Source organism: Mastigoproctus giganteus, chromosome 10, assembly GCF_048544385.1.
Source record: "Mastigoproctus giganteus isolate SK-2022 chromosome 10, ASM4854438v1, whole genome shotgun sequence".
NCBI lineage: Eukaryota > Metazoa > Arthropoda > Arachnida > Uropygi > Thelyphonidae > Mastigoproctus > Mastigoproctus giganteus.
The window spans coordinates 223,628,209-223,652,145 of NC_143584.1; the positions used below are offsets into that span (position 1 = coordinate 223,628,209).

Sequence of the window (23,937 nt, forward strand, 5' to 3'; positions counted from 1 at the left end):
CGCTCTTGAGCACACTGTGTGGTTCAAGAGCGCTTTACCTAGTGGTTCCTTTATCTGCAGTTTCTTAATGCATGAACAATCACTGCTGATAATCAGATCAATAGCATTAATCCCTCTAGTTGCCTCCCAAAGATGCTACTGTAGAAAACAATCATAAATCCACAAAAGCCCTTGCTGGAGTGTGAGTGACCAACTCGCAAATTTCAGTCAATCTCTGGGAAATTAAAATCCCCCAGTATAAGACACTCTGATTTGCTGGCCCACTCTGTTTCTCTGCACAATTGGTCATTATACTCATCAGATTCATTAGGCCTAATACACACACCTACTCTCATTTTTTCTTTCCCAGTGCTTATGTCACACAAAACCAACTGAACATTGCATTGTCCACCAACGTCAATTGGATGCACTTCCTTAGATTTTATGTTTCTTAACTAACAGAATAACTCATCCTCCCTTCCTGTCCTGTCTATCCTTTCTGTACATATTGTACTCCCCAAATTCCAATTCTGAATTGCTTGTCTGTGTGACACCACATCTCTGATATCCTAACCGTATCTGCCTTTGATGTCTTGACTAGCACTTCAAGCTCATTGAATTTATTAACCATACTCCTAGCATTGGCGTACATGCAAGTATACATGCACCTATTTCTATTCTTAGTTACCCTAACACAGCCCATGTATTTACAGTCTGTCCTCGTATAGCACGATAGTTGTGTTCCTAGAAAACCTTGTGCAATGCAAAATCGTGCAATATAAACAACAGGCCCTGTGGGAAAAGTGGGGTTAGGTGCCGACCACCCAAGATTGAACACACATTTGGAACCAAAACATTACCAAACACATTAAATAATCGGGTAATTTTAATCGTTATAAAATACGTAATAAAAAATACAATATTTTTTAAATTATAATATAATAAATAATAAAAAATAAATATTTTTTATTATTTATTATATTATAATAAAGTATTTTTAGTATTTTTTAATATTAAAAAAAGTATTTTTTACGAATAAAATACGTATTTTATTTGTAAAAAATTTACTATAATAAATAAAATAGTCGTAATAAAATACTTAGGTATTTTATAATACGTTAAGTATAAATTATACGTAAGTCGTAATAAAATGCTTACGTTTTATTACGACTATTACGTAATAAAATATTGCTAATGCTTTTGCTTCTATCGTAAGCAAACTTGTTTTTTGTTTGATTTTCTATCCAAACAGATGACAGCCGTTCCATCTCTTCCAATTCTTGTGTCTTAATCTAATGGATTTTAATTACACTTTGAGTTGTTCCCGCTATGAAAGTTGTTTTTATTTTCTCCGCATTCTTTGTAATTCTCGGCGTCGCCTCATTTAGGTCTGCAGCATGTGCAATATCACATGGTCTTTCATTTTGCTCAAAGCGTTTCACAATTTCATATTTTTTTTCTCTATCGACAGAGGCGGACTGGCCATAAGCCTTACCCGGGAAATCCCGGTGGGCCGCAGGCCGGTGTGATTTTGGCCATAAACCGTAGTATGAGGCCACTATAAATTTTCCCGGGTAACAATTTTTGATCCAGTCCGCCTCTGTTTATCGATATTGCTTTTTTCTTTTTTTTTCTCTTTGAATCTGCAGTGTCTTCGCCAGGACGCTTCCTTTTCACACCTTTTAAGTATTTTACTAATTTTTAGGGAATAAAGCACAATTACAAAACGAGGAGGCACGCTTGATACACATAAACAAAGCTGCGCCCGTGTAGCAACTGAATAAACAACACCGTAAAGGCCGAGATACACTATTAACACCTCACATTTTACTAAAGCACATTTCTGGCGGTTACTACCATAAAACAATTTCCAGTTTCGTTTCTGCTAGTGTTTCCAGTTTCGTTTCTGTTATAAACTGGTAGTAAACTCCATCTAATTGCATTTGCGATTATATCGATAGCTGGAATTGTGTTGGTTTTTACGTTATTATGGTGAAATGTGTTTCCCCTTCACTGATATAAAACACATAAATACATTTTTAGAATCTTCTTCATTCCTATCGTGTTGCGTTTGTTTGGGGTGATTCCGCGTTCGACTGCCATTTCTTGTAAACACAAAGGCGAATCGTGCATAAGCGAATTCGGTTTGTGTTATATAAGATAACGTTCCCCTATTTATAAATCGTGTATAATCGAATTTGTGTAATGTAAACACGTGTTATACGAGGACCGACTGTACTTGTTCCACTATGACTCCCAGCAGTCCTGGATATCCCCATTGCCTTGATTTCTAGGCTGCTGCTCAATTGCATTTCAATAGAAGCAGTGCAAGAATCACTTTCACCTCTGCCCATGTCTACTGTTAATCTATTAGTTCGTGCATCCCCCCCCAAGCTAACAGTTTTCCGACCCACGTAACTCTTCCTCAATTGCATCAGCAAATATTGTTGCACCCTTTCTATGTTACAGGCTTATACCAGCTTTAATTGTTGTTTCACCATTCAGTTTTTTTGTATTTAAATTTTGATCGGTTGTTCCAATTCAATATGGTTTTTGAAATCAATGAAATTCAAAGCAAAGATAAATTCCAATGATCTTTTTTCATGTGCCATTAATCTTAAATCGATACTACATAATAATAATAAGGCATGCAATTTTTTTTTTAATAAAATATGGAAGAAAAGGGTAATAAACACAGGAATTCGTGTTTTGTTTTTTAACAAATTTCTTTTTGCATTTCACTTGATTGATTTTGAAAGGATATTTTGCACATTGAAAAGATGAAAATGTTTGCTGAGACTGTTGACTCATTTGACAGCAGCTAACAATTTGAAGTCTCTCTCTCTCTCTCTGAAATGTGCTTAGTGTATGCGCGCACGCCTGCACTGTTAGTGGCTAGTTTTAATATCGAACAAATTATATACAGTAAAAAAAAAAAAAAAAAATATATATATATATATATATATATGTATGTATTTATTTTATATATGAGTATAATGTGTATACATATATTTTATATATTAGTATAATGTGTATACATATATTTTATATATGTGATAGTTTATAAAATAAATATAAAAAATATATGTTTAATAAAATATATAATGAGTTTTTTACTGATGAACTGTTGGAATTTATTACTCTCTGCATTAAATAATAAACTTTACTATTAGTGATCAGCTATTTTTGTTTTGTTTTAAGATCTGGTGAAAGAGGTAATTGTTTTGTATTATTTGTTCTTAAAATTTAATTCAGATATTTGTGCTGCATTTTGTGTCATGTAGCTGTTCATAAAGCCTTTGTGAATGAAAGAACAAGGATGATATATTATTTCATAAAAAAACTTGAATTTTTTTATAACTGCATAGTTTTCCTATTTTTGTTTGGTATGTAAATACATAGTTTTAAAAATAATTCAATTTCTTTATGAAATGATATCTTCTTTTTTCTTTCATACATGATGGCCTTATGGATAGCCACAATATTTATATAATTTTCAATATTTAAACAATATTTATATAATTTTCAGAAGCATAAAAGTAATTGCAGTTTAGCCAAGGTTGACTGTCCACATTGTAAGGCAACAATGACTCAGAAGAATTTGGATGATCATATCATCAGCAAATGCCCTATGTCTACTGTGAAGTGTCCTCACTGCAACAAGAAATTTCCAAGGCAAGAATTTAATGTAAGTTTTGGAATAAAGTCAAGTATTTATTTGTTTGATATTTGATGAATTTGAAACTAATGAATCTAGTTTAACAGAGTGTATATATTTGAAATGTACTGCTAAAACAGAGTAAAATGTAGTGGATATTGTTCTGTCATTAAAAAAAAAAAAAAAAAAAAACATTATCCATTATTGAAAATTACATTTTGAATAAAATGACTTGAATGTGAACATCTTTCTATTTTAAATGCACAATAAATAAACAGCCAAAAATAAAAATAAATAAATAAAAACCCTCCCATTTCACCCCTCCATTCGTTTCAAATGCCTGTCCAGCTCAGCCTTAAATTTATTCAGTCTATCAGCTTCCACAACAAAAGATGGAAGCTTTTGTTGTGGAAGCTGATCAACCACCCGCTGGCTAAAGACAAATTTCTGCACATCTATTCTACAACTGTCTTTCCTCAATTTGAATCTAAGCTCCCTCAGGTTCTTAATCTGAGCAAGAGGAAGAATCCCATCAGCATTCAGCTTGCTCAACCCATTCAAGGCCTTATACCCCTCAATCAAATCACCTCACAGGTGCCTACTCCCCAGGCACTGCAATTTGCAGAACTTTAACCTTTCTTGGAAAGCCCACCCCTTTTTTTCTCCTCACCAGTCTTGTTGCCCTTCTTTGTACTCATTCTAGCAGTTCTACATCCTTCCTAAAATGAGGTCTCCAGACCTGTACGCAGTACTCTAGGTGTGGCCTGACCATTGCCTTATACAGGGATAATCACCTCCCTGTTCTTGCTAGCAAAATTCCTATATATATATATATCATTGACAAGACTCCATGACCTGCCCTGGCAGCCCGTCTGCACTGCTCAGTGAACTTCATATTTGACTGCACAGTTACCCCCAGGTCTTTTTCACTTTCCACTTCCCTGAGTGTAGTACCACACAGTTGGTACGTTTCTGTTGGGTTATTGCTACTCATATGCAGTACTTTGCATTTGTAAATGTTAAACTCCAGTTGCCACTTGTCAGCCCATTTGCCCAACTTATCTAGGTCCATTGGAGTAGAATACTGTCTTTACTGTCGTTAACAACCCTGCCAACCTTTGTATCATCTTCAAACTTGGACATTAATTCTGATATTCCTTCATCAATATCATTGATGAATACACAAAACAACAATGGGCCCAGCACCAAACCCTGGGGAACTCCATTAATAACATTTGTCCACAAAGAGCAATGTCCATTGATTACCATTCTGTCGTCTCCCACTCAACCATTCCTTTATCCATTGTAGCAATTTACCCTTAATGCCACACCTCTCCAATTTGTACAGCTGTCTTCCATGTGCAACAGTATCAAAAGCTTTCCTGAAATCCAAGTATGTGATATCAAAATTATTTTTGACATTCAGTTTCTTTGTGGCCACATCATAGTATCCAATCAAATTGGTCAGACAAGATCTCCTTTTAACATTCCCATTGATCTAGATGATCCTGTAATGCTTCTTTAACCAGTGACTCCATTATTTTTCCCTGGAACACAAGTTAAACTAACAGGTCTATAGTTACTTGTCACCTTTTGTGAACCCCCTTTGTGAATTGGTGATACATTTGTCACTTCCGTTCCATGGGGACCTCTCTGGAGTCCAAGGAAGCTCTCATAATTATGTTTGTTTGTTTGTTATTTGGTTTTTAGGAGCATTAGCAACTAAGGCCATATTGCTCCAGGAATATGCGGTGGTCATTCCCTGACCTTTCTGCATCCTCCGTATTTGGTGGTGACCGGCTCGAACCCCGGCGTAATCAAGAAGTGTGTGCTACGCACTGCCGCTCATGCTACCTGGCTATGGAGGCATCTAATAATTATGGCAAAGGGTTCGCTTACTTCCTTTGCTGCCTCCTTTAATATAACTGGATAGATAATGTCCATCCCGAAGTGCTTTCCTTATGTTTAACTTCAAAATTTCTCCTCCACTTTGCTCTCAGTTATTACAAAATTACTTATCTCCCTGTTAGTTTGATAAATGTCTGGCATTCCCGTCATTGAATAACTCCTCATGTGTGAATGTAGATGCAAAATTTAGTTTATCAGTTTATCAGCTACCTAATCACAACCATCAATAATCAACCCATCTACGTTAAGTGGTCCAATCTGATTCATCCCTTTCCTTCTAGAGTTTACATAAGTAAAGAACTCTTTGCTGTTTTTCTTTCCATCCTTTGCCAAAGATTTCTCATAATCTAATAGTGATTTAATCATCATAAATATATTGATGGTCATTATTACATTATTCATTGTGTATACTACCAGAATAATATACTCTAAATATATATGCTTGCAAGTTTGAGATTTGTAGAATGAAATTTCTATCCTAATACATTACCTTCCCCAGTTTTGTTACACTTATTTAAAATTTGTGATCTCTTTCTTTTTCTTATCCAGTCAGTAAGGATTTTTCCCCAAATTGGGAAAAAATAAAGTAAACAATGCTTCTCATTGTTTTGTACATTTTATTTAATTTATCCAAATAACAACACGTGTGTTCTTTTATTAACGAAATAAATAACACTCCGAATGAAGAAAATAGAAGTGAATATTTATGGAGATTTGTCAGATTTCTTAAAATAAATTCTGTCTTTTGGTCTCAATCAAATTTATGTTTTATTTTCATTTATTCATTATATCAGATATCTTTTTCAGTGACCATCCATAAGCTGCTGCCATGAAAATGTATAGTAGTTTGTGGATGGTTCAGTTTCCTGTTATCTTCTTTCCATTTCCTTTTTGGCTTTGTTTATCCTATTCCTTGCTGATGAAACAGATTTTCTGAAATAGTGTGTGTTGTGACAGTGCAAGAAATAAATCTTCAAGTTCATCCTGCATCCCTGTTTTTAATGCTACTTTCTTAACTGGAATTTTTATTGATCCTAGGATGTGAGAAACACTTCTTAAACAATAGTTATTGTTCCTTCAGATTGCTCATATGTACACATATGAGCTTCTGATTGCTCATATCAGTGCCACCGGGAAATTGGGGATGATGAGTTTCAGTACGGCTTGTATAATGTATTTAGGAAGGATAGAGTAGATAGAAGGGGTGGTGGGGTAATGCTTCTTATCAGAAGCAGCCTGAGTGTGACGAGAGCTTTCCCGGATTCAGACATTTCACATGCTAGTATAGAGTCTGTATGGTGTGAGATAGTTGGAAGCAAAGGTACAATGCGAGTAGGAGTAATCTACAGACCAGGTGATTGTGAAGACTATGACAAAAGCCTCTACATGCAAATGGAATGGGCAAGTAAGCGTCAATGCCTTATTATGGGTGATTTCAATTTGCCTCTAATTGATTGGAGTAAATGGGAAGAAAACTCGACATGGGGAACAAAATTTTTAAATCAACTAGATGACTGTTATTTGTATCAACATGTCAGGGAAAGTACTAGAGAAAAGAATATCCTAGACCTCATCATCACACATGAATCAGATGACATAACAGCGCTGACAGTAGAGGAACCAGTAGCAGGAAGTGATCATGGAGTTCTACGGTGGATGATGACGAGAGAGGTAGCAGAAGTAAAAGGCAAAGGAATGGGTTTTAATTTCAGAAAAGGAAATTACGATGCCTTAAGGTACTACATGGCCTCTATTAACTGGGTAGATATCGCGCAGAGAATGAATACGATTGAACTGTGGTACGCTTTTAAAACATTAATCACAAATGCCTTGAATGCGTATATACCATTAAAAAAATACTCCACGAGAAGGGTTCCAAGTTGGATGAATAGTGAAGTTGCCACATTACTTGAGCAGAAAAAGGTGGCATGGAAAAGTTACAGAGCAATAAAAAGTACTGAAGCCTATAACAGCTACAAGGTGATGTGTAATAGAGCCACAGAAAAGGTTCGACAGGCAAAGGCAGTTTATGAGAAATCACTAGCTAACAGAGCAAAGAGGGGGGATAAAGAATTCTTCACATATATAAATGGCAAGAAGAGCAGGACAAACCAGATCGGACCTTTACGTAAGGGAAAGGGGATAGTAATAAATACACCAGCTGCCGTTGCAGATGAACTCAACAGTTATTTTGCATCGATATTTACAAATGAAAAGCCTTTTGTGGCAATGGGAAATTGTGGGAGCGAAGTTAAAAAATATGTAATTAATGATATTGAAATTTCGCAAGATTATTTAATGAAAAAACTTTCAAGCCTACAGACCAGTAAGGCTCCTGGAGTTGATGGAATATACCCTATAATCTTAAGAGAGGCGGCAAGCGAGTGCATTGAACCACTGAGGCTAATTATGCGAGCATCACTAGACTCTGGGGAGATTCCCTTGGATTGGAAAAGTGCAAATGTATCTCCCATACATAAGGGTGGCTCTAAAAGTGAAGTGGGAAATTATCGACCTGTCAGTCTGACTTCAGTAGTAGGGAAAATCATGGAGGCAATGATCAAGGGTAGAATTCAGGATCATTTGGATCGAATTGAAATTCTCAAGGATACTCAGCATGGTTTTGTAAAGGGAAAATCATGTTTAACAAATTTGGTTCGCTATTTCGAAAGGGTCACTCACAAGCTGGATTTAGGGAATAATTTCGACATTGTTTATTTAGATTTCAGCAAAGCTTTTGACTCAGTCCCACATGAGCGGTTGCTTTATAAGCTGGAACAGGTTGGAATCACTGGGAAAATCCTTAGATGGATAGAAGGATGGCTTCAGGGCAGGAGGCAGAGGGTTGTGATAAATGGCTGTTCCTCAGATTGGGTTGATGTAAGAAGTGGGGTTCCCCAAGGATCAGTATTAGGACCACTGTTGTTTTTAATTTTCATAAACGACATTGATGAAGGGATAGAGGGCGTTTTGTCTAAATTTGCAGATGATGTTAAAATTGGTAGAGTAGTTAATGATCACTGTCAAGCTGAGCTTCTTCAGAGAGACCTAGATAGACTTCAAGAATGGTCAGAAAATTGGCAGCTGTGCTTTAATCCAACAAAGTGTAAGGTATTACACCTGGGAAACAGTAATCCCAAAATAACGTATTCACTTGGTGGAGTTCAACTAAACCCAGTACTGGAGGAAAGGGACTTGGGTGTTACGATACGGTCAGACATGAAATTCTCTGAGCATTGTAAACAGGTTGCAAGAAAGGCCCATGGTGTCCTATCGATGATCTATCGAACTTTTGCAAGTAGAGATAGGGACGTGATAATCCCATTATATAAGGCCTATGTTAGACCACACTTGGAATACTGTGTTCAAGTATGGAGACCGCACCTAAAGAAAGAAAGACATCGAGCTTCTTGAAAGGGTGCAAAGAAGGGTAACTCGCTTGGTGAGATCGGCAAAAGGGCGTCCTTATGAAGAAAGACTTTGAATATGTGGGTTGCAGAGTTTGGAAACTAGACACCTTAGAGGAGATTTGATTGAGGTGTTTAAGGCTCTGAGAGGCATCAGTAAAATGAATGAGGACAAAATTTTCAAGATTATAAATGATGCTAGAACTAGGGGACATAAATTCAAGTTACGGGGGGAAATGTTTAGATTGGACTGCAGGAAGTTTTATTTTAGCCAGCGAGTTATAAATTACAGGAATAAGTTGCCTTCATGGGTGGTGGAGGCCGACAGTTTGGGGAAATTCAAAAGTCATCTGGATAGTACTTTCGGGTAAGGGAAGCGCATAGGATGATAGGATTAGTTTCCTTTTTATTTATTTTTTATTTCATTTTATTATTTTTATTTATTTATTAATTATTATTATTTATTTATTTATTTAATTTTTGTTTTTATCATTGTTTTGTTCGGATTTTTTTTTTTTTTTTTGGCTGGTGCAGCATAAGCCATAGGCTTTCTTGCACCATACGGCCGTTACTAATACTAATACTAATATGTACACATATGAGCAATCAGAAGGAACACAAATCATTGGGACACATAAGAAAACATTTAGTTTACAAAAAAGTGCCCTCTTTGAGTTTTATATTGGATAAAATTGGAAATTAAGTGCAAATACAGTATATCATCATAAATGAACCCCAATTTAAGATTTCAAAATGTACAGCATCCACTGAACCACTTTTTTTGACCATACAGGAGCTGATGTTTCAGTCTGACGGTGTTTACCATCATTTAAAATATTTTCACAGTAAAGCAAATGCTGGAAGCCAGGATTTTTGTTGCCTTCAACTTTCAGCCTGCCCAGCATGTCAGACATTAGCATTAGCATTAGTAGAGGCATATGATGCAAGAAAGCAAGCTTATTCAGCATCAGCCAAAAAAAAAAAAAAAAAAAAAACACAACACAACCACTACTCCCATTTCACCCCTTCGTTCGTTCGAAATACCTGTCCAGCTGAGCCTTAAATTTGTTTAGGCTATGAACTTCAACAACAAGTGATGGAAGTCTATTCCAAAAACCAACTGCCCGCTGGCTAGAGGCAAATTTCCGCACATCTATCCGACATCCGTCCTTCCTCAATTTGAATTTATGCCCTCTCAGGCGATTATTCTGAGCAAGAGGAAGAATCCCATCGGCATTGAGCATGCTCAAGCCATTCAAAGTCTTATACACCTCTATCAGATCACCTCGCCAATGCCTAGTCTCCAGACTCTGTAATTTGCAAAACTTAAGCCTTTCTTCGTAAGAGCAACCCTTTGTTCCATTCACTAATCTTGTTGCCCTTCTCTGTACTCGTTCCAGCAGCTCTACATCCTTCTTGAAATGAGGCCTCCAGACCTGTATACAGTACTCAAGGTGTGGCCTGACCAATGCCTTATACAAGGGAATAATCACATCCCTATCCCTGCTAGAAAAATTCCTGTATATCATTGACAAGACACCATGAGCTACTCTTGCAGCTCGTCTGCACTGCTCAGAGAACTTCATATCTGCCTGCACAATTACCCTCAGGTCCTTTTCATTCTCTACCACTGTCAGCATAGTACCACAGAGTTGATATGTTGATCTGGGGTTACTGTTTCCCATATGTAGTACTTTACATTTGTTAATGTTAAACTTCATTTGCCACCTCTCAGCCCATCTGCTCAACCTTTCCAGATCCTGTTGCAGCAGCATAGCATCAGTAGTGTCCTTAACAACCCTGCCAACCTTTGTATCGTCGGCAAACTTGGACATTAAGCTTGATATACCATCATCAATATCATTTATAAATACAGAAAACAACAATGGACCCAACATTGAACCCTGAGGAACTCCACTAATAACATTAGTCGAAGTTGAGCAGTGTCCATTGATTACCACTCTCTGTCTTCTCCCCCTCAGCCACCCCTTTACCCACAGCAGCAATTTGCCTCCAATGCCACACTGCTCCAATTTGTGCAGCAGTCTTCCATGCACAACAGTATCAAAAGCCTTTCTAAGATCCAAATATATAATATCAAAGTTATTCCCTGCATCCAGTTCTTTTGTGACTACATCATAGTATCCAATCAAATTGGTCAGACAAGACCTGCCCTTAACAAAACCATGCTGTGTCTGAGATATAACTGAATTCTTGTCTAGATGATCCTGCAGTGCTTCCTTAACCAGTGCCTCCATTAATTTTCCTGGAACCGAAGTTAAACTAACAGGTCTATAATTACTTGTGTCAGCCTTTGATCCTCCTTTGTGAATTGGGGTTATATTTGCACATCTCCAGTCTATGGGTACCTCCCCTGAGTCCAAAGAAGCTCTCATAATTATGGCTAGGGGTTTGCTTACTTCCTTTGCTGCCTCCTTTAATATAACTGGATAGATCCCATCCACCCCGGGTGCCTTTTTTATGTTTATCCTCAACAATTTCTCCTCCACTTTCCTCTCAGTTATTAGAAAATCATCTAGCTCACTGCCAATGTTTACTTCACCTACGACATTCCCCTTCCTGAATAACTCCTCATGTGTGAATGTAGATGCAAAATACTCATTTAGATTGTTAGCCACCTGAGCAGGATCCTCAACTGTTGAACCATCAACAACCAGTGGACCAATCTGATTCATCCCTTTCCTTCTTGAGTTTAAATAGGTAAAGAACTCTTCTGTTTTTCTTTGCATCCTTTGCCAAGGATTTCTCATAATCTGCCTTTGCCTGTCTAATCTCCTTTGTGACTTGGTTACAGACCAACTTATATCCATCATAGACTTCCATGTCACCCATTAATTTGTATGTATCCCATGCATTTTTCTTCTCTGCCATATGTCTCATTATCAGTTCATCTGACAAACGTTTAGGCCTGAACCTTGAACAATATTTCTTAGTTGGTATGTAAAGCCTGGTAGCCTCCAAGATTAGTTCCTTGAATGCTTCCCATTTTGAATTTGCTGTTGGTAACATCATCAGTTGGTCCCACTGTATAGAATTTAAATACTGTCTCAGACCATCATAGTCGCCTTTATGAAAGCAAAAACCCTTCCCTTTACCTCTGATGGTAGTTACCTCCTTGAGTAAATCCCACTTCAGCACACTGTGATCACTGCCACCTAGTGGTTCCTTTATCTGCAGATTCTTAATGCATGAAGAATCACTACTGATAATCAGATCAAGAGTATTACTCCCTCTAGTTGCCTCCCGAACGTGCTGGTGTAGAAAACAATCATCAAATAAATCCACAAAAGCCTTGCTAGTGTGTGAGTGACCAACCCACAAATTCCAGTCAATATCCAGTCAATATTAGTAGGGAGTCATCTGAGCATTCAACAAAATGGTGCTCTATAGCTCTTCATACTGTAAGTAAGCTCAGAGTGCAAAGAGCTGTTTCCTGTAACTATATGACATAACAAATTTTGAATTTTTTTTTTTTTTTTTTTTTATACTGTAGCATTTGCATAAAGTTTAATGGGAAATCAGATTTAGCCTCAATATAGTCAGCTAAAAAGGTTTTGCTGTATGCTTAAAGTAGTTGACACTCTTGTCTGTCTACAGCTTATGAATATTATTTAATCAATTCTAATTTTAGAGATTAAAAGGAAAAAAAAAAACAACTACCCATTACATTTGTCCATTCCTTCTAAAATTTGTCCAGTCATTATTTAAATTTATTCAAACTATCCACTTTATACCATCTACCAGATGGAAGCTTATTTTAACAATCAGTTGCTCTCTTGCTAAAATTAAATTTCTGCACATCCATCCTGCAACCATTCTTTTACAATTTTAATTTGTTCCCGTGTGCATATGTTATTCCAAAAAAGAGTAAGGGTACTAGCATTTAGTTTACTCAATTCTTTAAAGCTTTAAATACTTCTTCAATCAGATTTCCTCGTAGGTGTTAAGTTTCCAGGTGTTGCAATTTACAACTCCTTTGTAAGAGTACCTTTTGTAACTTTTACAAAGTTATGAGTTATAAAAGGTAGTCTCGTTGCTCTTTTCTATACCTGTTTCCAACAGATCCACATCCTAAAATGTGGCTTCCATACCTGTGTGCATTATTCAAGATGTTGCCTTATGCAACGATATTATGTCTTTGTCCCTGCTGTGCAATTCCTGCATATTATTGTTTCAGAACCTGCATGAACTTTACTAGCAGAGTGTCTTTGGTACATGAAAGACTACAATTATCCCCAGGTCTTTCTTATTTTCCACTACCTTGGTGCCATCCAAACAGTATGTTATTCTGGGATTGCTACCCAGATGAAGTATTTTGCATTTATTGTTAAATCTCAGCTGACACTTTTTACCCTATTTATATATCTAATTTTTTTAGATCTTGTCAGAGTAGAATATTCTGAACTGTTATTTACTTCTCTGTCCACCTTTGTAACATGAGCAGAGTTATGTTGTTGTTGTTGTTGTTGTTATTTGGTTTTTAGGAGCATTAGCAACTAAGGCCATATTGCTCCGGGATATGCGGTGGTCATTCCCTGAATGACCTTTCCGCATCCTCCGTATTTGGTGGTGACGGGCTCGAACCCCGGTCTAATCAAGAAGCGTGTGCTACGCACTGCTGCTCCTTCCCACCTGGCTACGGAGGCGCCAGCAGAGTTATGCTTGATATGCCTATATCAATATCATTAAGTAGGGGGAGGCACCACTATACCCTCTAGGATTCCACTCATACCATTATACCATTAATAGCCCATATCTGTCTACTGCCACTTAATTAATATATTCCTTTATCCAGAGTAATAATTGCCTCCAATGGCCATGCTGATTTAGTTTGTACAACAATTATTTTCATGTGGAAAAGTATCAAGAGCTTTACTGAAATCTAATATATGATATATCAAAATTATTTTCTGCATTCATTTCCTTTATGGCTACCTCACAGTAGCTAGTCACTGCTGATAAGTGCATTATTGTGCTCATTGCTCCTTTGTGAATTGGAGAGACATTTTCACAACTCCAGTCTGTAGCAAACACCTCTGAATCAAGGATGCTCTCATAATTATGGCTTAAAGTTTTCTTATCTCTGTTGCTGTTTCTTTTAATTTGTTTGCTTCCATTTGCCTTTAACTTTAATTTCTGTTCCAGCTTCCTTTCAATTATCATAGCATCATTTAACTCTCAGTTATAATTAGGAAAACCTTTGCTATCCCAACCCTAAAAACTTTTTTAACTTGTGAATGTAAATGCAAAATGTTTAATCAGCATGTGAGCAACCTGAACAAGATCATCAGTAGTTATAGCATTCATATCTAGTGTGTCAGTGTGGTTCATCCCTTTCCTTCTAGTGTAAAGCAAAAAATTCTTTGTTAAGGTTTTTTTTTTTTTTTTTTTATTTATTCTTAGCCAAAGATTTCTTGTAATCTTTCTTAGCTTGCCTAACCCCCTTAATGACTTGATTGCTAATGAGTTTGTACTTACTGTAGGTTTCTGCATTGGCTGATAATTTATCATCATTCCATGCAGTTTTCTTCTCTGCCACTAGTCTTGTCAGTTCTTTTCCATTTCATCAGTTTTTATTTCACAAATTTTTTTTCCATTTTGTAAGTTTCATTTAGGTCTACACATTGAACAGCATTTCTTAGTTAGTATAAAAAAGCTCAGTAGGTTTTCTAGTTATTTCCCATTTTCAGTTATTAACATTATTTGGTCCCACTGAAATGAATTTTTAAAACTACCCAAGACTGTCACCTTTGCAAAAGCAAAATCCCACCCTTTTACCCTTAACATTAGCTATACCTTTAAATAAGTCCTGTATGAATACTATGATCACTGCCATCTAATTACCTAAACATTCTTTAATATGTGCATTGCCACTTGATATCAGTTCAATGTATTAAGAATGTTCAGGCAAAAGTGCCACTAGATGACACTAATCATAGTAATCATGTAGGATTTATTTAAAGGTATAACTAATGTTAAGGGTAAAAGGAAGGGATTTTGCTTCTACAAATGTGACTGCAACACTCTAGTTACCTCACCTCTCTAACATGCTGGTATAGTAAGCAGTCATCTATTAACTCCAAAAATGTTCAACTGCTGTGGTTGTGACCAATTCACAAGTTCTATTTGATGTCTGAAAAGTTAATCTCCCATTATCCCATTTGCTGTCTGCTCTATTTGTCTGTTAATTATACTCATTGCTCTAGGATTTATTTAAAGGTATAACCAATGTTAAGGGTAAAAGGAAGGGATTTTGCTTCTGCAAAATCCCTTCTTAAAATGGTCATGTCAGCTGGGTGTATCATTTTAGAACATATGAGTATGTGCTTTTTAAAAAAGAACATGACTTTCCCATCCTAAGATGTTTGTCCTTTCTGTATATATAATCACTTTATTCAAATTCTGCATCACAGAGTGATGCAGAATTGATGCCACACATGTATATATATATACATGTGTGGCATCAATTTTCTGATATTCTGATATTCCAGGTCTTCACATTCACAAAATTTCTGTATTGTACTCCTATCATTAGTATGTATACATGTTTATGTTTATAGTAACTCTAACACAGCCCATATAATCGGTCACTAGCACTAGATCTTTACATATATAACATGCACTTTGACAGTCCAAGGTCACTCAGAAAGGGCCAAATTTACTTTTTACTTTTATGTACAGTGCATTCTGATTCAATTTTATACTTTTAAAAAAAATGTTAACATTCTAAAATTTCCTTGCGGAGCCCCAGATAACTATGGCTTTTCAAAATTCAAATGGTTGCAGCTGTGCTTTACATTAGGTTAACCCTGCACAAGTTAACCTTCAGAAGATATAATACCTTTTGAAGGTTAAACTTTTTTAACTGCCTCTATACACTGTTCATTATTTTAATAACATTTGCATTGAAATTGCGTAGTTGTATTCTCATGTAATTGTTACCGTGACTTGGTAGACTACATTTATCATGATACTGAACAAAATCAATGGTTATTTTAACAGAATTAATGTGAGAATTTGTGAAAATCCTCCATATGCAATAATTATTCATATTAGTGATAATGGCCGATTAAGTCATCGTTGTACTCCTCTTATTGTTTGTTTAATAATCATGCTCCATTTCATTTTTACTTCTATGTGGTCAGAGCCCACAGTTTCTATATGTGTAGCTTTAGAGATATTTTTGCTCAGTGAAAGTTTATAAATTATCTAGTATTGCTGTTTTTGCATATTGTTTTTGGCACATATCAATAAATGTAAAAGTCATTTCATATTCTGGAGTGACATTAATTACAATTGGTTAGTGTAAATACTGTTTCTGAGTAATCATTTTTTGTTATTACTACAGAAATAATATTTAATTAATATTTACTTTGTTTTGCTTTACTGATAATGAATAAATTGAGAAGTCCCCCTCATTTTTTTTAAATAGACACATGAGCGTACATGTGATTTAGCCACAGGCAACTGTGCACTTTGTAAAGCTGAAATATGCCGCAAGGATTTGGATGAACATATCACTAAAGTCTGTCCACAGATGAAGACACATTGTCCACATTGTTTAAAAATTTTTAGAAAGAAAGACTTAGATGTAAGTTAGATTAAATATTTGTGTAGTTTACCGGCAAATAATTCTTTTAAAATATCCTTATTTGCAACTTTCCATATGTAAGCAGCCTTTTATTTCATAATTAATATGTTACTAGAATCTTCTAAATGTTCGTGATGCAGAATAACATTTATTCTGCAGAAAGGCCCTGTAATGGTTCGGAGTTATGACAAATATTATATTGCCATTACTATAACACTGATCTGAATATAATCACAAAGTTTTTAGGCTATGCATGTGTGTATGAGTGAGACAGATTTTTTTAAAAATTTATTTTAAGATTAATGCAGACAATTAATTAAATGTTATGTTTTAGTTATTCTTAAACAATTTGAATTTAGGCATGAATTAATACTGCATTTTCTGTAATTACTGTATACAGAATCATCCCACCATATTTTATATCATCTATAGGAACACGAAAGTAAATGTAGTTTAGCCAAGACCAGCTGCCCACATTGTAATGTTGCAGTGAATCGAAATGCTTTAGATGAACACATCAACAGATGCCCTATGAATTATGCAAAATGTCCCCATTGTAAGAAGGAATTTCAGTTGCAGGAACTTGATGTAAGTTATAACAAATTAAATTTATTTAAAAATGATGAAGAAACATTCTAAAATTCATGGAATTGATTTTCTAAGAATTTTAAACATGTACATTTCTTCCAACGGTGTGTGAATATCATATCCCTGGTAAATCAGACTGCACTACTGTGGGTGGGTGGGTGTGTAATTTATTAATGCATTTGTTTCTCTGTTGTCTGGCTTGTTATCCATAACATATCCAAGCATGTTTACAGCTTGAATATGCGTAACAGATTTTTTTTTTTTTTGGCATGTGAGTGCTAAAAAAAAAAAAAATCTGTCCCATTCCATGCCAGTGTTTTGTATTCAGGGTTTTAAGTCAGAATGTTTTTCTAACATACCACTAACCATGTCCAGATCCAGAACAGAGTGCAGAACAATGTGTTTGCATTACAATTTTGTGATTGTGAAAAGAGCGTAACCAAAACTTTATCAGTTAGCATTAGCATTAGTTCAGGCATATGATGCAAGAAAGCAAGCTTATACAACATCAGCCAAAAAAATGCCCTTCCCATTTCACCCATCCGGTCACTCCAAATGTTTGTCTAGTTCAGCCTTAAATTTATTTAAGCTATTAACTTCCACAGCAACAGATGAAAGTCTGTACCAACAAGAAACTACCAGCTGGCTAAAGGCAAACTTCTGCACATCTATTCTACAACTGTCTTTCCTCAATTTGAATTTAGCCCCCTCAGGTTCTTAATCTGAGCAAGCGGAAGTATCCTGTCAGAACTGAGTCTGATCAAAGCATTCAACACCTTATACACCTCAATCAGATCACCTCGCAGGTGCCTAGTCTCCAGATGCTGCAACTTGCAGAACTTAAGCCTTTCTTTGAAAGCACATCCCCTTTGTTCTTCTCACCAACTTTGTTGTCCTTCTCTGTACTTGTTCTAGCAACTCTACATTCTTCCTAAAATGAGGCCTCTAGAGCTGTATACAGTACTCAAGGTGTGGCCTGACCATTGCCTTATACAAGGGGATAATCACCTCCTTGTCTCTGCTAGCAAAATTCCTACATATCATTGACAAAGCTCCATGACCTGCTCTGGCAGCCTGTTTGCACTGCTCAGAGAACCACATATCTAACTGCACATTTACCCTAGTTCTTTTTATTCTCCACCTCTATGGGTGTACTACCACACAGTTGGTACATTCCTCTGGGGTTACTTCTGCCCATATGCAGTACTTTGCATTTGTCAATGATAAAATTCGGTTGCCACTTCTCAGCCCATCTGTTCAAATTTTCAAGATCCTCTTGCAATAGCACACTGCCATTACTGTCATTAACAACCCTACCAACCTTTGTATCATCTTCAAACTTTGACATTAAGTATGATATACCTTCATCAATATCATTGATAAATACAGTAATACCCCGAAGTTACGCGATAGGTGGGTCCAACGAAGATCGCTTAAGTCGAATTCGCGTAAGTCAGGGTACAACTTTGCATATAAATACATATAAATTTTGTTTAATTGTGACCAAAGACTAACAAAAACACTAGTTTAAAATAAAATATTTAATAAAATTGCACTTATTTATACATATTAATACAAATTATGTATTAAAAAAATAAATGAGTTACGTAAAAAAGTTATTTCAATGTCGATGGTTTCATAAAATCTAACAAATTCGTCTGATGACACAGCGCCTTCTTTTTTTCACACAGAATTTCTTCGTAGCAAGCTAATAATTTTTTATTCCTTGCTTTGTAGCTATAACGCGTTCTTCGTTGGAGTCTATGTTTTCTAAAATTTTTAAGCACTTTTCAATTGAGCTGAGACCTTCTGTCAAGCTTGCAATTTTCATGTGCTTTGAGCACATGAAAATTGCAAGAGCACCCCTTTGTTCCATTCACTAATCTTGTTGCCCTTCTCTGTACTCGTTCCAGCATCTCTACATCCTTCTTGAAATGAGGCCTCCAGACCTGTATACAATACTCTAGGTGTGGCCTGACCATTGCCCTATACAAGGGAATAATCACCTCCTTATCCCTGCTAGAAAAATTCCTATATATCATCGACAATACACCATGAACTACTCTTGCAGCCCATCTGCACTGCTCAGAAAACTTCAAAGCTGCCTGCACAACCACCTCCAGGTCCCTTTCACTCTCTACCACTGTCAGTGTAGTACCACAGAGTTGATACGTTGCTCTGGGGTTGCTGTTTCCCATATGTAGTACTTTACATTTGTCAATGTTAAACTTCATTTGCCACCTCTCAGCCCATCTGCTCAACCTTTCCAGATCCTGTTGCAGTAGCATAGTGCCAGTAGTGTCCTTGACAACCCTGCCAACCTTAGTATCGTCTGCAAACTTGGACATTAAGCTTGATATACCATCATCAATATCATTTATAAATACAGAAAACAATAATGGACCCAATACTGAACCCTGAGGGACTCTACTAATAACATTAGTCCACGATGAGCAGTGTCCATTGATTACCACTCTCTGTCTTCTCCCCCTCAACCACCCCTTTATCCATAGCAGCAATTTGCCTCCAAAGCCACACTGCTCCAATTTGTGCAGCAGTCTTCCATGTGAACAGTATCAAAAGCCTTTCTAAGATCCAAGTATATAATATCAAAGTTATTCCCTGCATCCAGTTCTTTTGTGACTGCATCATAGTATCCAATCAAATTTGTCAGGCAAGACTTCCCCTTAAGAAAACGATGCTGTGTCTGAGCTATAACTGAAGTCTTGTCTAGATGATCCTGCAGTGCTTCTTTAACCAGTGCCTCCATTAATTTTCCAGGAACAGAAGTTAAACTAACAGGTCTATAATTACTTGTGTCGCCCTTCGATCCTCCTATGTGAATTGGGGGCACATTTGTACATCTCCAGTCCATGGGTACTTCCCCTGAGTCCAAGGAAGCTCTCATAATTATGGCTAAGGGTTTGCTTACTTCCTTTGCTGCCTCCTTTAATATAACTGGATAGATCCCATCCACCCCAGGTGCCTTTCTTGTATTTATCTTCAACAATTTCTCCTCCACTTTACTCTAAGTTATTACAAGATTCTCTAGCTTACTGCCAGAGTACACCTCTGGCATTCCCCTCGCTGAATAACTCCTCATGTGTGAATGTCGATGCAAAATATTCATTTAGTTTGTTAGCTACCTGAGCAGGATCATCAACAGTTGACCCATCAATATCAAGTGGACCAATCTGATTCATCCCCTTCCTTCTAGAGTTTACATAAGTAAAGAACTCTTTGCTGTTTTTCTTTACATCCCTTGCCAAAGATTTCTTGTAATCTGCCTTCACCTGCCTAACCTCCTTTGTAACTTGGTTACAGATCAACTTATATCTGTCATAGGCTTCTGTGTCACATGTTAATTTGTATGTATCCCATGCATTTTTCTTCTCAGCCATATGTCTCATTAGTTCATCTGATTTCCACTTAGGCCTAAATCTTGAACAATATTTCTTAGTTGGTATGTAAGCCTAGTAGCTTCCAAGATAAGTTCTTTGACCGCTTCCCATTTTGAATTTGCTGTTGGTAACATCATCAGTTGGTCCCACTGTATAAAATTTAAATACTGTCTCAGTCCATTGTAGTCGCCTTTACGAAAGCAATAACGCTTCCCTTTACTCCTAATGGTAGTTACCTCTTTGAGTAAATCCCACTTCAGCACACTGTGATCACTGCCACCTAGTGGTTCATTTACCTGCAGATTCTTAATGCATGAAGAATCACTACTGATAATCAAATCAAGAGTATTATTCCCTCTAATTGCCTCCCGAACATGCTGATGTAGAAAACAATCATCCAATAAATCCACAAAAGCCTTGCTAGTGTGTGAGTGACCAGCCCCCAAATTCCAGTCAATATCTGGGAAATTAAAATCCCCCATTATAGGACTCTCAGATTTACTGGCCCACTCTATTTCCCTGTACAGTTTCTTATTATACTCATCAGAGTCATTAGTTCTATAGCACAGTCCTACTCTCTATTTTGATCTCCCAGTGCTTATGTCACACCAAACTGACTCGACACTGCACTGTCCAGCAATGTCGACTGGCTTCACTTCCTTGGATTTTATGTATTTCTTAACTAATAGAATAACCCCGTCTCTGAAATCCCCACAATATCTACCTTTGATGTTTTGAGCAATACCTAAAATTCATTAAATTTATTTACTAAACTCCTAGCATTGGTGTACACGCAAGTATACATGCACCTGTTCTTTTTCTTAGCTACCCTAACGCAACCTATGTGTTTATTTGTACCCCAATGATTCCCAGCAGTCTCTGAAATATCCTGCATCTTATTTTCCAGGCTGCAGCTCATTCCAATAGAAACAGTGCAAGAATCACTTTCACCTCTGCCAGAGGCTACTGTTAATCTAAAGTCATAGTGGAACAAGTAAATACATGGGCTGTGTTAGGGTGACTAAGAGTAGAAACAGGTGCATGTATACTTGCATGTACACCAATGCTAGGAGTATAGTTAATAAATTCGATGAGCTTGAAGTGCTAGTCAAGATATCAAAGGCAGATATTGTTGGGATATCAGAGACAAGGTGTCACACAGACATAAGAAGTGCAGAAGTGCAATTTGTGGAGTACAATGTATGCAGAAAGGATGGACAGGACAGGAAGGGAGGAGGCATTATGCTGTTAGTTAAGAAACACAGAAAATCTAAGGAAGTGCATCCAATTGATGTTGGTGGACAATGCATTGTTGAGTCTGTTTGGTGTGACATAAGAACTGGGAAAGGAAAAATGAGAGTAGGTGTGTGTTATAGGTCTAATGAATCTGATGAGTATAATGAGCAGTTGTGCAGAGAAATAGTGGGCCAGTAAATTAGTGTCTTATAATGGGGGATTTTAATTTTTCGGATATTGACTGGAATTTGTGGGTTGGTCTCTCACACACTAGCAAGGCTTTTGTGGATTTATTGAACGATTGTTTTCTACAGCAGCATGTTCAGGAGGCAACTAGAGAGAGTAATACTCTTGATCTGATTATCAGTAGTGATTCTTCATGCATCAAAAATCTGCAGATAGAGGAACCACTAGGTGGCAGGGATCACAGTTTGCTCAAGTGGGATTTACTCAAAGAGGTAACTATCATCAAAGGGAAGGATTTTTGCTTTCGTAAAGGTGACTGTGGTTGTCTGAGACAGTATTTAAATTCTATATGGTGGAACCAACTGATGATGTTACCAACAGCAAATTCAAAATGGGAAGCATTCAAAGAATTAATCTTGGAAGCCACTAGACTTTTCATACCAACAAAGAAATATTGTTCAAGATTTAGGCCTAAATGGATGTCAGATGAACTAATTAGTCATGTGACAGAGAAGAAAAATGCATAGGATACATATAAATTAACATGTGACACAGAAGCCTGAGCGTGTACAGAGAAGGGCAACAAGATTGGTGAGGGGAATGAAGGGATCCTCTTACCAAGGGAGGCTTAAGTTCTGCAAATTGCAGTGGCTGGAGACTAGGCACCTGTGCAGTGATCTGATTGGGGTATATAAGGCCTTGAATGGGTTGAGCATGCTGAATTCTGATGGGATCCTTCCGCTTGTTTAGATTACGAACCTAAGGGAGCATAAATTCAAATTAAGAAAAGACAGATGTAGAATAGATGTGCAGAAATTTGCCTTTAGCTGGCGGGTGGTTAATTGCTGGAACAAACTTCCATCTGTCGTTGTGGAAGTTGATAGGTTGAATAAATTTAAGGAGGAACTGGACAGGCATTTGGAGAGAATGGTGTGATTTTTTTTTTTTTTTTTTTGGTTAGCTGATGCTGCATAAGCTCATACATTTGCTTTCTTGCATCACATGCCACTACATTTGCTTCATGTGATGCAAGAAAGCAAATACATTTGCTTTCTTGCATCACATGAACCAGTAGCAGGAAGTGATCACGGAGTTCTACGGTGGATGATGACGAGAGAGGTAGCAGAAGTAAAAGGCAAAGGAATGGGTTTTAATTTCAGAAAAGGAAATTATGATGCCTTAAGGTACTACATGGCCTCTATTAACTGGGTAGATATCGCGCAGAGAATGAATACAATTGAACTGTGGTACGCTTTTAAAACATTAATCACAGATGCCTTGAATGCGTATATACCATTAAAAAAATACTCCACGAGAAGGGTTCCAAGTTGGATGACTAGTGAAGTTGCCACATTACTTGAGCAGAAAAAGGTGGCATGGAAACGTTACAGAGCAATAAAAAGTACTGAAGCCTATAACAGCTACAAGGTGATGTGTAATAGAGCCACAGAAAAGGTTCGACAGGCAAAGGCAGTTTATGAGAAATCACTAGCAAACAGAGCAAAGAGGGGGGATAAAGAATTCTTCACATATATAAATGCCAAGAAGAGCAGGACAAACCAGATTGGACCTTTACGTAAGGGAAAGGGGATAGTAATAAATACACCAGCTGCCGTTGCAGATGAACTCAACAGTTATTTTGCATCGATATTTACAAATGAAAAGCCTTTTGTGGCAATGGGAAATTGTGGGAGCGAAGTTAAAAAATATGTAATTAATGATATTGAAATTTCGCAAGATTATTTAATGAAAAAACTTTCAAGCCTACAGACTAGTAAGGCTCCTGGAGTTGATGGAATATACCCTATAATCTTGAGAGAGGCGGCAAGCGAGTGCATTGAACCACTGAGGCTGGTTATGCGAGCATCACTAGACTCTGGGGAGATTCCCTTGGATTGGGAAAGTGCAAATGTATCTCCCATACATAAGGGTGGTTCTAAAAGTGAAGTTCGAAATTATCAA

The 23,937-nt window shown here is 36.8% G+C and overlaps 1 protein-coding gene across 1 annotated transcript in view; it reads left to right on the forward strand.

The window, feature by feature from the left end:
- Positions 1–23,937, forward strand: part of LOC150079975 (uncharacterized) — a 187,449-nt gene that overhangs the window by 76,773 nt on the left and 86,739 nt on the right. Inside the window, exons 8-9 of the mRNA XM_090383300.1 lie at positions 3,509–3,667; positions 16,997–17,152. Coding sequence (XP_090239426.1) covers positions 3,509–3,667; positions 16,997–17,152 — 315 coding nt within the window. The remainder of the gene's footprint in view (positions 1–3,508; positions 3,668–16,996; positions 17,153–23,937) is intronic.